This window comes from Poecilia reticulata, linkage group LG14 (genome assembly GCF_000633615.1).
Source record: "Poecilia reticulata strain Guanapo linkage group LG14, Guppy_female_1.0+MT, whole genome shotgun sequence".
Taxonomy (NCBI): domain Eukaryota; kingdom Metazoa; phylum Chordata; class Actinopteri; order Cyprinodontiformes; family Poeciliidae; genus Poecilia; species Poecilia reticulata.
The window spans coordinates 17,756,560-17,768,798 of NC_024344.1; the positions used below are offsets into that span (position 1 = coordinate 17,756,560).

Genomic DNA, 12,239 nt, shown 5'->3' on the forward strand with positions numbered 1-12,239 from the left:
GGGGGTAAATTTAGAGTTGATATTCTGACTTTTCTGTCGCAGCCTGGTACCAGACGGCCCGTGAATGGAACTGATGAGAGATTTGGGAACAAGGAGCCGAAGACATCCTCGTTGGACCCCGTATCTTGCATCAGTATGTATTTCCATCCACTCCTCTGTCTAAACATTTCTCCACCCATCAACACTTTTGTCCATCTACTCATTCAGAGGTTCATCCGTCTTTCCATCTATTTAACAATCTATCAGTTTCCTCGTCAGCATTTATGTCCAAACCATCCGTCCACGCATTTGTCTTTCCATCTGTCTGTCCATTGATGTTTATTCATCCGTCCGTTCTTCAATCCATGCTATTGGCCGGACTCGTCCATCCATCCAGCAATCCATCCACCGGTCCTTCCACTTCTTTCTTACTCCATCCATCCATTCTTTGGCAGTATTCTGTGTGTGTCCTTTTATAGCACTGCCTTCAGCTGTTTTAAAAAAAGTTGTATATATTAAAAATTACTTGAAAGAAATGTGACTTTGAAATTTAACGCCTTGAAATTGGGCCTCTGTCTCTTTAAGAAGCTCCTGCTCTTTCCGACACTCCACCTTCAGGAAGTCGTCACAACAGTGACTTTCCATTAAGCCTTTAAAAACGTTTCTACCAGAGTTGCACTGAGCAGTAGTTGGTTTGGTGAGCTCAGCAGATGCACAGAGCCACCAGGTGGTTGCTAATTGCTGCTGGCTAGTCTGAGGGAGCCGAGTGGGGGGGAAACTCAGGGGAAGCTTGGCTGGGGGCTGCAGCTTGAAGGCGGAGCTTTGGGAAATAGGCAATGCTTTGTGAGAACAAGCGTTTAGGCACCCCTAAATGGTTGCCGTGGGAGATTCAAGGACTTCGTAAAACATCATGCTTTTAACAGTTAAACAACGCTCCAGGTATGTTTTATGATGAGAGAACAACATCATAAAATGATGTGAAGATCATAAAAGTAGATTTTCCATAATACTGCCCCTTTAACTGTGTTTAGAATCACCTGAAATCCATCTTACACTTATATAGTTTACCTGTGTCATATCCTGCGTTGCAGGGTTTTTATTATCATTGCCACATTTACATATTTTCAAAACCAATGCGATGGCCACGTTTCACTGCTGAAGGAGACAGCTGACATCAGCAAGTGTCTTTGAGAGAATGTGTTGGACGAGCCATCAGACGCATCCAGACGCTCGCAGTTATTATGCTAAATGGGGTCTTTGCAGATGTTTGCTTTGCAGTTTGAAAGCAGGAAATCTGCTGTCTGCACATTCCGCGGCGTGATCGACACGAAAACTTCAGCAGCGAGACTCCATCAAACCGATAGCTCCCTGTTCTCTTCCCTCCGCCAGGCTCGGCAGACCTGCACCAGATGTTCCCCACGCCTCCCTCCCTGGAGCAGCACATCATGGGTTTCTCGCCCATGAACATGTGCAACAAGGAATACAACATCATGGAGCCCAACCCCGGCATGACCACGCTGGACGGCACCTCCATGCTGGGGGGCCACTTCAAGATCGAGGTGGAGGAGAGCTTCTGCAGCCCCAAGCCGTCTGAGATCAAGGTGAGCGCAGGCTGGCAGCTCCTGACTTTGATGCAAGCTGAAAGTAAATGTTTAGATGTTTTTGATTTAAGAATCTAAGCGACTCTTCTGCGTTTTTTGTTTCTTTATAGGATTACTCGTTTGTGTACAAACCTGAGCTGTGTCAGGCATTTGTAGGCTGCTCCATGTTTGCCCCCCTGAAGACGTTGCCCAGCCAGTGTCTCCCTCCCATTAAACTACCGGAGGACTGCATCTACAGAACAAGCTGGACGATGGGCAGGGAGATGCTCACTACTGTTCCTGTGATGGGCTTCCTAAACAAAGACGGGTAAAACCATCACCACCTTGTTTTTTGTTTGTTTTTTTCTTCTACTTGTGCCTGGAGGTGTATATTTATCCTCTGCTCTCTTTCTGTCCATGCTCACCAACTGTTTTCCCACTGGACACCACCTTGGCAGCTAGCTCCATTATCCATGCATGACCGCCTTATGGCAGTAGCAGTTGAGGGTCTGGATTATCAGTGGGAGATGGGAGAGCTCCAATTGAGACACCAGAACCATACAGCAAGATCAGATTGATTTAATTTAAAACAGATTATTCCAACTATTATCACGAGATTTTCGGGCAACAACTGAAGATTATTTTAGTTATCGATTATTCAGATAATTCAGATTAAAAAAAAAAATAGGCTCATCCTGCAGATTTTTTATTTATCCACTTAGTGTCACTGACCACAAAACCACTTACATGATTTAAAAAGATGAAATTCTGTGCACACATAAGCTTTAAATTAATAATAATAATAGTGATTAAATACTTATTATACAAAGTTTTGTGTATGCAGAATGAAAGTACAGTAGTGGTAGTTAATCTTTTTAAATGATGTGAGTGGCATTATCTTGTCAGTGACACTTTAAACTTTTTTTATACCAAACTGAAAAAAATTAAGTTTTTCAGTAAGAATATAAACATTTGATTGGCTAAAATGCAATAACAGCATCCCTTTAGTGTTCACTTGATCCTTTCAAAGGATGCACCATGTGCAGCGAAAAGCTCAGTTCTCATCTCCCTTTCGTGCTCCATCTGGAATTTCTCCTATTGACCCGGATTCCTCCGTTAAAATTTCAACCGCGCCAATCAGCGAACCAAAGAACTTGTGAATGACGACATTAATTTTCTGTGCCGTTTTAGTCTCCCTGCAGCTTCAGCGATGGCGGCGGAGTGAGCAAAGCCATTCAGGCCGTGTTGGCCGTGCCTCCAAATATTGAACTAACACCAACCACGCAGCCGTCTCTTTCAGCTCGGCACTTTTGTCTTCCGTCTCGAATAAGTCTGGCCGCAGCTCAGCATGGGAGATAAAGATCTTAATTTGTAGCACAAGACACTGCATTCCATGCCACTCTGAATGTGCTGTAGCTGGGACTTCTTATTTATGGGCCTGTGCCAGGAGTTGTTCCCCTCCTGCAGCGAGGAACATGGTGTACTCCCCCTCTCTCTGTCCTCCTCCCCTTGTGACTCTCTAAGGCCTTGCAGTTAGTTCCCCTTCCAAAATAAACTCTTACCTCAGAGGGACACTTAGCGAGTTGTTCATTGAAGGTTTTTTTTTTCTCTTTTATCTCCTTATGTTTTCCTGCTGCCCATTTTTTATTCTCTCTCGTCTGTTCTTGGTGTTTTTGTGCAGTTAAGATAAGAATTCTGAGTGCAGATCACTCAGCGTCGCTTCTGTATTACCAGTTCTCTCTTACATGCAAGGTATTTAAATGTTAAGTGAGAAAAATACAATGGTTGCCTTACCAAAAAAAAAAAAAAAAAAGTCCTGCACGTCCTGTATAATAAATTCCTGCCGCTTGCATATGACAAAATATTTTGAAATAGGTCTGAGAAAATAGATTATTGAGCATAATCTGCAATTTTTCAGGCTGATCTGTGTCAGAGCATCCAGAAATCTGATATTTTTGTTAGAGGTGAACATACAAAGTGATACCAGGTCCCAATTACAGTAACACAGTAACTAAATTCTCAATGTGCCAATTTTGGCCGTGGTTTTAGAACCAAGAATTAAAGCAAAGATATTTCTGGTTTTGGAGAAATGTCTTTACCCTTCCTTGTCCTAACTCCCGTCTTTCATTGTGTCTTCTCTCAGTAATATTCCCAGTGTTGGCAGTGCCATGGACCAGGACTACACCCAGACCTACACCCCTCAGACCCACACCCCCTTTATGTCCAACAGCGCTCCCCCCAGCAACAGTGGCACCGGCATCCTGCCTTCCCCTGCAACCCCACGCTTCTCGGCTCCCACGCCACGCACACCCCGGACCCCGCGCACCCCTCGGGGCCCCTCCAGCGTCCAGGGCTCCCTCAAGTACGAGAACTCGGACCTGTACTCCCCGGCGTCCACCCCTTCCACGTGCCGGCCGCTGAACTCGGTGGAGCCGGCCACAGTCCCCTCCATCCCCGAAGCGCACAGCCTCTACGTCACGCTGATCCTCTCGGAGTCGGTCATGAACCTCTTCAAGGACTGCAACTTCGACAGCTGCTGCATCTGCGTGTGCAACATGAACATCAAAGGTGCCGACGTGGGCGTGTACCTGAGCGGTGCCGACGGCGAGGACCAAGACCCCTGCAGCTGCGGCTTCAGCGCTGTGGTGAACCGGCGATACGGGAACGGCTCGGGCCTCTTCCTGGAGGACGAGCTGGACATCATCGGCCGCGGCTCGGACGTCAGCAAGGAGGCAGAGAAGAGCTTCGAGGAGCTCCGGCTCTCGTCGCTGGAGAGGACCGGGGTCGGGAGAGGGGAGCGCGTTCCCGACGAGCTCATCGTGCTCCTGCAGGATCAGTGCACAAACCCGTTTTCGCCCATTTCGGTCATGGAGCACGAGGCGGCGTCGAGGGGGTCGAGCAGCACGCCTGCGGCCCCCTGCCAGCGGGTGGAGGAGAGGGACTACCGCAACGACTGCTACATGGCTCTGGAGCACGGCAGGCAGTTCATGGACAACATGTCGGGCGGCAAAGTGGACGAGGCGCTCGTGAAGAGCACCTGCCTTCATCACTGGGCCAAACAAAACGGTGAGCGGGATCACACAGCACAATGTCAGTATGTATTCGGAAAGAAATTCTGGGAGAGTCAATCAATCCACGGGGTTTGTCAGCAACTAACCAATCAGCAGTCGCTATTAGCTCCAAAGTAAGCAACGTTTACCCGGAGGAACCAAACAACCAGGCGGTTTGCCTTGGCGTCGTGTTGACAAAGTATTTCTTTTGTTGTTCGTTAGGATAAAGTTCTGTGCGGCGCGTTGGGTTCCCTTGGTTTCATCAGTCTCAGTCTGTCTTTTGTTCCCATGATCCTCAGCGGTGGACGTGAGTTCCCTGTGCTCTCAGGATGTGCTGCGGGTGCTGATGTCGCTGCAGCCTGTTCTCCAGGATGTCATTCAGAAGAAGAGGATGGTGCGGTCGTGGGGCGTTCAAGGCCCCCTCACCTGGCAGCAGTTCCACAAGATGGCCGGACGTGGCTCTTATGGTAAAGTCGGACGTCAGATCGCTGCAGACCAGTCTGCTTCATGTTGTCTAATATCTTTTAGTTTCAATCAGAACTGGGCAATTAAGCAACTTGTTGGTTTTTGAAGATCTGATTTTTGGAAAATCTACATTTTTTTTTTTTTTTTTTCACCAGTTCACTGCTTATATTCACCATCGAGGTTCATCACCTTGTTTGAAATTGAGATTTATTTTTCACTATCAAGTCATGACATTATTAGAATACAAGTAATACAAGAATAATGTTGAAATAATAATAGAAAGTTGTAATATTCAGAGAATGAAGCAGTACTTTTATGAGAACTTTTACATGAAAAACAAAAAATCAATTACCCAGAACTCTTCATTTTGAGACACTCTTCTGGTAAAGTTCATCCTTATTCTGCTAATATTATGACTACATTCTCGTAATTAAAGAAAACGTCTTGCATCCTGGTCCTTAATACTCCGTCGTCCAACTTACAGAAGGAATGATTGAGATAAAAGCCACAACTTGAAAATGTTTCCAGTCAAGTTTTAATGTCTTTTTGGGGCCGGGGGGTTTCTTTAAAGGAAGATTTAAAATTGGAAATAAATTTGCAGATTTAATCCGCGTCGCCCGGCCCCTTCCCACTTAAGTGATTTATTCTTCCTCTGGTCCACAGGCACGGATGAGTCTCCGGAGCCTCTGCCCATCCCCACCTTCCTGGTGGGCTACGAGTATGACTTCGTGGTGCTGTCTCCGTTCGGTTTGCCGTACTGGGAAAAGCTTCTGCTGGACCCGTACGGCTCCCAGCGGGACATCGGGTACCTGGTGGTTTGCCCCGACAGCGAAGCCATGCTCAGCGGTGCCAAAAGCTTCTTCCGAGACCTCACAGCCGTTTACGAGGTAAAAAAAAAAAAAGGGGGCGGTGCAAAGCATCCGCTGTTAACAGTTAATTGGAGCTTCAAAGTGTTTTTATGGGGATTTTATGTGATAGGCCAACACAAAGCGGTTGAGAATTAGAAGGGGAATGATGCATGGTTAAAAAAAAAAAACAACATAGGATGCAGTTGGATCTTGGCCTTTCTTCTCTGAAAAATGGGTGCATAATGCATCGTCAGATTGGACGGAGAGCTGAGCAACACATTTATATACTTTGATTTAAACCATTCCATTAAGGAAAGTGAAGCTTTACCCAAGTCTCTAGCTTTTTTTTTTTTCATTCTCCAATATTGGTGAATGTTAAGTTTTATCACCATATTTTGTTGTAGTATTGGGATGACAACAAACATTCCTATTTATAATACGTTTCTTTATGACACCCATCACATAAATATGTCTGATTTATATAACTAAACTGCACACAGTAACTGTGTTCCATAATATTTCCAAGTTTATTGATTTTTATTGATGCTCTAATTCAGCGGTGTTAAAACTTTTCACTACCAACGTGATTTAAGGCCACAAAATGTATATATATATATATATATACATTAATAATAATAATAATATATATATTATTATTATTTTGTATTATTTTAATTAGAAAAGCTGTCATTTTTATTTGTTGCAAAATGTTTCGTTAGTTTTCTTTGTATAAATATAAACCTGAACTGGAAAACCAAGTTTGTAATTTTTTATTTTTTTTATTATTGTGGTCATGGACCTCAAAAAAATGTAACAGTGTGAAAAATTATAAAGCTAACAACACAGGCGGTTTTGGGGGTGCAGGGGTTTAAACATCATTAATTAGAATCTATCATGACAACAGGTAATTAAAAAACTTTTTATAATAAACGTATCATGATAAATGATAAGTGATACACGATACGATAAATACCCACTCTTAGCTTCCAACAAAGTTGATCTGAATTTAGCTTTATTTAATTCAGGTGGACAATTTTTCTAACACAGACCAACCAAAACTGTTTTTCTATGTAAAAGGCTTTGAATACAATTGTACACCACACTTCTCAGATTAAAAAAAAAAAACAGGTGCTTTTTCTTACACATCTGTGTTGTTTTGTCATATAAAATTCTCTAAAGGCATCGAATATAAGTTGAAATGAATGATCTGAAAGTTTTAGATGTTAGCAAACCTCACCTACATTTGAAGCTCAGCAAGCTTTCAAGCTAAATTCTGGGTAGTAACACTACTGAAAATAAGATTTAATTTCTCTTTCTTTTCCTTTTTTATTTCTTCATCAGTCCTGTCGTCTGGGCCAGCACCGGCCGATTTCCAGGAGTTACCCCGACGGCATAGTGGTCGTCGGCGGCAGCGGAACCAAAAGCGTGATGGATCAGCCCGTCAGCGACTGGTTCCATAAGGCTGCCGGCAGCAACAGCGACGCATTCACCAAGCTCAAGCTTTACGCACAAGTGTGCCGACACAACCTCGGTACGCGTCGGACACGCTTCCGGTGTTTTTGCTCTCAAAAAGCGGCCTTTCTGATTCCTGTGCGTTTAATGCAACATTTAGGTTTTTTTTGTTTCTTGTCGGTTTCCACCTTTAATACGGCTTGGTTTAGTTGTCTAGCTCTTATTTTAGAGAAGCCAGGCAGAGAGCTTTAAAAGTGAGATCAGTGCGGGAGGATGTTTTTGTAGAGTGAATTAATTTTGTCAGACAGCAGGAGATGGAAGCGTTCTGCTACCTAGTTGTATATTTACAATGCAAAACCTACTGTGCACTTTGCAGTCTGTAACTTTTATTAAAAAAAATGTTTTGTTGCATATTTGTTATAAATGGATTTCCTCACTTGGTGCTCTGTTTCATTCCTGAAGTTCCAACTGTGTCTTCTCGTCTCTCCCTGTAGCTCCTTACCTCGCTTCACAGACATTAGACAGTTCACTCCTCACACAGCCTAGTGCCTCTTCTTCATCCAATCAGACGTCATCCACTCAACAGTCTAACTCCACCTCCAGCACAGCCAGCCAGCTAGGTTCCTCCGTTCCCAACAGCAGCAGCAACGGTGGCTCTGGAAGCGCCTCAGCATCATCAAATGGCCTCACAGCGACTTCAGGCCAGCCTGGCAGCTCCATGCCGTCCGGCAAACCCAACTCTTTCCCGCCTTTCGGAAACATGAACAGCCAGGGGTCCCAGAGCGGACAGGTGGGACAGCAGGCTGGCACCCAGAACGCTGCCTCCTCAGGGGATAACTCCAGCAGCCAGGCCCAGGGACCCACGGAGCCTCCTGAAAGGTTCGTCACACAGGGAGTCTGCGCAGCCTTAAGAAGCCTTAAAGGGGCAGCATTAGGTGTTTTCCAGCCATGTTGTAACCTATTTGTAACACAATAAATCAATTATGATGCCCTCAGTTATAAATGCTCAAAACATGAGTTAAAAGAAAGTTGACATGGCAATTTAATGGCTTGAAATTGGGGCTCTGTCTCTTTAAGAAACGCCAGCTCTTTCTGGCACTCCACCTTCAGTAGGTCATCAGCATTACATTCATTTATCTACAATTAAAGCCTTGAACGTATTACATTCATAAAACAAAAATGTAAATACATTATGCACAGGTCTTAAATTTCATAATCACATCACTATTTAATCTCATGGATTAAATGTATTTTAATACTGAAAGTGAGCTTTATTTTTATTTATTTTTTTCTCCCTTAGCACTTTGGAGCGGGAGAAAATCGGCGTGCCCACAGACGGGGAGTCCCACGCTGTCACTTACCCTCCCGCCATCGTCGTTTACATCGTAGACCCCTTCAGCTACGAGGAGCCTGCCGACGGCGGCTCGGGGCCCGGGCCTACGCACTCCAGTGTGTGGACGCTGGGTTTGCTTCGCTGTTACTTGGAGATGCTTCAGTGTCTCCCTCCACACATCCGCAACTCAATTTCTGTACAGGTGAGGCGACTTGACGAGCAGCTTGCCGTCCTGGGCTGAGCATTATGTTGGTTTTTAATGGGCCGTGCGAGTCATTTTGTTTAGGGTGGCATGATAACGCAGTCTCCAACATAAATTCATCAAAAAACAAAACACTTAAATTGAATCCACAATTATTGAGATGCTTTTACACCTAACACTTCAGTAAACGTCATTCGATTGGGGACCAAAATTGCAATATTTGTAATATTTTGAGCTGATGTAGTCTGCTTTCATGCTACATTGTCAACCAAACCCAGAATACCCTGCGCAATAGTCCACTTACTTCTTTTGGATTGGTCTCCGGTCCACTTGGCAGTTATACATTGCATTCAAACTGAACCAGAGTTCACTTCAAGCGAACTAAGACCGAGGTTTTTAGGCGGACCAGAGTTCTCTTCTTTGATCCTCATCAGACCCCGATCGCAAATTCACACCTCCACAAACTAACCAAACTTTCTCTGCAAGCAAACTGGAGTTTGATTAAGGCGGACTGAGCAGGGCTCATGTGAACGCATCTTTAGATTCAAATATAAACATAATCTGAGTAATATTTGGAGGAAGCCATGCTAAATCTTCTAAAGAATATATGTTATCTCTAGATTCCACTGAGATTGTTAGTTTTTTTTTGTTTCTTTCTGGCCTCTGATGGATTTTTTTTGTCTCCAGATCGTCCCATGTCAGTATCTACTTCAGCAAGTCAGAGGAGAAGACCGACATATCTACGCACAGCACCTCAAATCTCTAGCCTTCTCCGTCTTCGCTCAGTGCAGACGGCCGCTGCCCACCTCCACCAATGTCAAGTCGCTGACCGGCTTCGGCCCCGGCTTAGCCATCGACAACTCGCTAAAGAGCACAGAGGTGAGCGAGACGTGTAACCATCTTGTTGCTCTTTAACCCCCACAAAGTTATTTATGCCGCTATGAACGCATCGTTTTTCCTCAGCATTATCCCGGAGGCAACGGCTTTGTTCGACGGATGTTAATCTATCTGTATCCAGCTCATCTCTGAAAATATAGTTAGTCTTTACTGTTTGTTTATACTGGAGTAGAACCAGAAGAACTTGTAACCTCTGTTCCTCCAGAGTTTGTTCTGTTATTATCTGCTTGGCTAGCTCCCTGAAACGTTCATAATGGGATTTCTGTTGCCGGTTTAGACAAAGGGAGGATCTTAGATCGGGATCTGATTAAGTCAGCTTCCTTCCTTGCAGCAAATTTGACCTTTTCCTCTTACTGCCAAACTTTTAAGCTCCTTTTTTTAATACAGCATAGAATAAACTCAGACCAATCTGTCTACTTCAAGTGACTAAAAGCACTTAGCAGTGTTACACGTCTTCATATTTAGAGTGTTTTACTCCCTCGTGTTTGCAGAGGCCGGAGTGTTTGCGTCTTTACACGCCGCCGTTCATCTTGGCGCCGGTAAAGGACAAACAGACGGAACTCGGCGAAACGTTTGGTGAAGCGTCGCAAAAATACAACGTGATGTTTGTGGGATACTGCCTGTCCCACGACCAGCGGTGGCTTTTGGCTACATGCACAGACCTGTACGGCGAACTGCTGGAGACCAGCATCATCAACATAGACGTGCCAAACAGGTAGGACAGAAACCTGTTTCTGCGGGGCTTTTTTTTCCCGGGATGGCCTGTTGAATTAATGTGAATTAGAAATTAGGGATGAAATGATTAATCGTTATGATTTGATTGATTGCAATAGCCTCCAACTGATTAATCGTTAACTGTAGTATGCAGACTCAGAAAAAAATACCACTTGCTGAAAGAGCAACACACTCAGATCAGCAATTAAATCAAAACTGTACAGGAAATATATACATTTTGGACTTAAGATGAAAAACCTTAGCCTGTTGCAGTAAGTAATTAATTAGAAGGAGCTTGATAATTTCCATTCTTATGAATAATATTTTTCGAAGGGTAATTTTGTTTACAAAAACATCATAATGTATTTAATTTATGTTTTTTATATTATTATTATTATTATTATTATTGATATTTAAAATGCCTTCCAATTCCAGTGCTACCTGTTCTTTATAAAATTGAAGTTTGTTGGTCTTTGAGAGGGGTATTTTGCATTATTATGCCAATATCAACGTAATTCTTAAAAATCCTCACAAAACAACAACATTGCAATAATGACTGGGAGAATTTATCATCCAGCAAAATTTGTTATTGGGACAGGTCTGGCCAAAACTGCACAAATAGCATAATAAACACCTCTTGCTAAGCGGTTATTAATTGGTTTACCCAAAAAATTAATCAACAGATCAGCTCTACTTTGTGTTAACTTTTTACATGTTGATGTTGTTAGCTGAAGTTGCTTCCTTTGCTACAAATAATGAAGTGTTCACTTTAGGAAAGCCATGCTATTGCATTTTAGGCATTAGAATGTTTGTCTTATTTAAAAAATGAATTTAATTATTTGTTCATTTTGATATATTATTGTATTTCTAATATGGCATAAACAAGACTATGGTGGACATATGAAAAATCTGCAGAATCTGCCAATGTTCTTATCCAATTAATCAATTAATCATTAGAATATTTGATAGAATAATACCATAATTATTTGCTGTGGTAAATCCAACCCAAAGTTTTTTGTGTTGCACAGAGCTCGGAGGAAAAAAGGCTCCGTACGTCGACTGGGCCTGCAGAAGCTGTGGGATTGGTGCTTGGGACTAGTGCAGATGACATCCGTTCCCTGGAGAGTGGTGATTGGCCGGTTGGGCAGGATGGGGCACGGAGAGTTAAAAGGTAATAAAAAAAAACTTTTCAAGTTAACTTACGTCAACAGAAACAGATCAGTTTGCATCTTTCACAGTGCACAGTTCCAACAAGAAGCAGCACTTCATCACTTTCTCATCTCTCCTGTCTCCACATCTCAGACTGGAGCATTTTGTTGAGCAGGAGAAACCTGCAGTCACTCAGCCGACGTCTGAAGGAAATGTGTCGGATGTGCGGAATCTCCGCCTCCGACACTCCCAGCATCCTCAGCGTGTGCTTGGTCGCCATGGAGCCGCAGGGATCCTTCATCATCATGCCAGGTACGACGTGTGCACATCATCGTCTAGGGGACGATTACGAATATGACTTTTTGTGTTTGAGTTGCAATGTGCGCCTCTTAAATCGGCCGCTTTGAAGGAGCAGACTTTTAGTGTGTGTGTGTGTGTGTGCGTGCGTGCGTGTGTGCGCTCGCGCGTGTGTGTGGGGCATGATGGATGGTGGCCGCATATCACAAACATATCCGCCTCCTTGTCCAGAGCAGATTGATGGTGGAGACGTTGCTGTACCTTTCTCTCATG

General features: G+C 43.8%; 1 protein-coding gene across 1 annotated transcript in view; it reads left to right on the plus strand.

Moving 5' to 3' along the window:
- Positions 1-12,239, plus strand: part of med13a (mediator complex subunit 13a) — a 94,072-nt gene that overhangs the window by 73,274 nt on the left and 8,559 nt on the right. Inside the window, exons 13-25 of the mRNA XM_008428196.2 lie at positions 43-133; positions 1,369-1,580; positions 1,691-1,887; positions 3,703-4,625; positions 4,909-5,076; positions 5,738-5,961; positions 7,264-7,453; positions 7,869-8,253; positions 8,675-8,909; positions 9,597-9,788; positions 10,298-10,521; positions 11,549-11,691; positions 11,823-11,981. Of these exons, the coding sequence (XP_008426418.1) occupies positions 43-133; positions 1,369-1,580; positions 1,691-1,887; positions 3,703-4,625; positions 4,909-5,076; positions 5,738-5,961; positions 7,264-7,453; positions 7,869-8,253; positions 8,675-8,909; positions 9,597-9,788; positions 10,298-10,521; positions 11,549-11,691; positions 11,823-11,981 (3,343 nt within the window). The remainder of the gene's footprint in view (positions 1-42; positions 134-1,368; positions 1,581-1,690; positions 1,888-3,702; positions 4,626-4,908; positions 5,077-5,737; positions 5,962-7,263; positions 7,454-7,868; positions 8,254-8,674; positions 8,910-9,596; positions 9,789-10,297; positions 10,522-11,548; positions 11,692-11,822; positions 11,982-12,239) is intronic.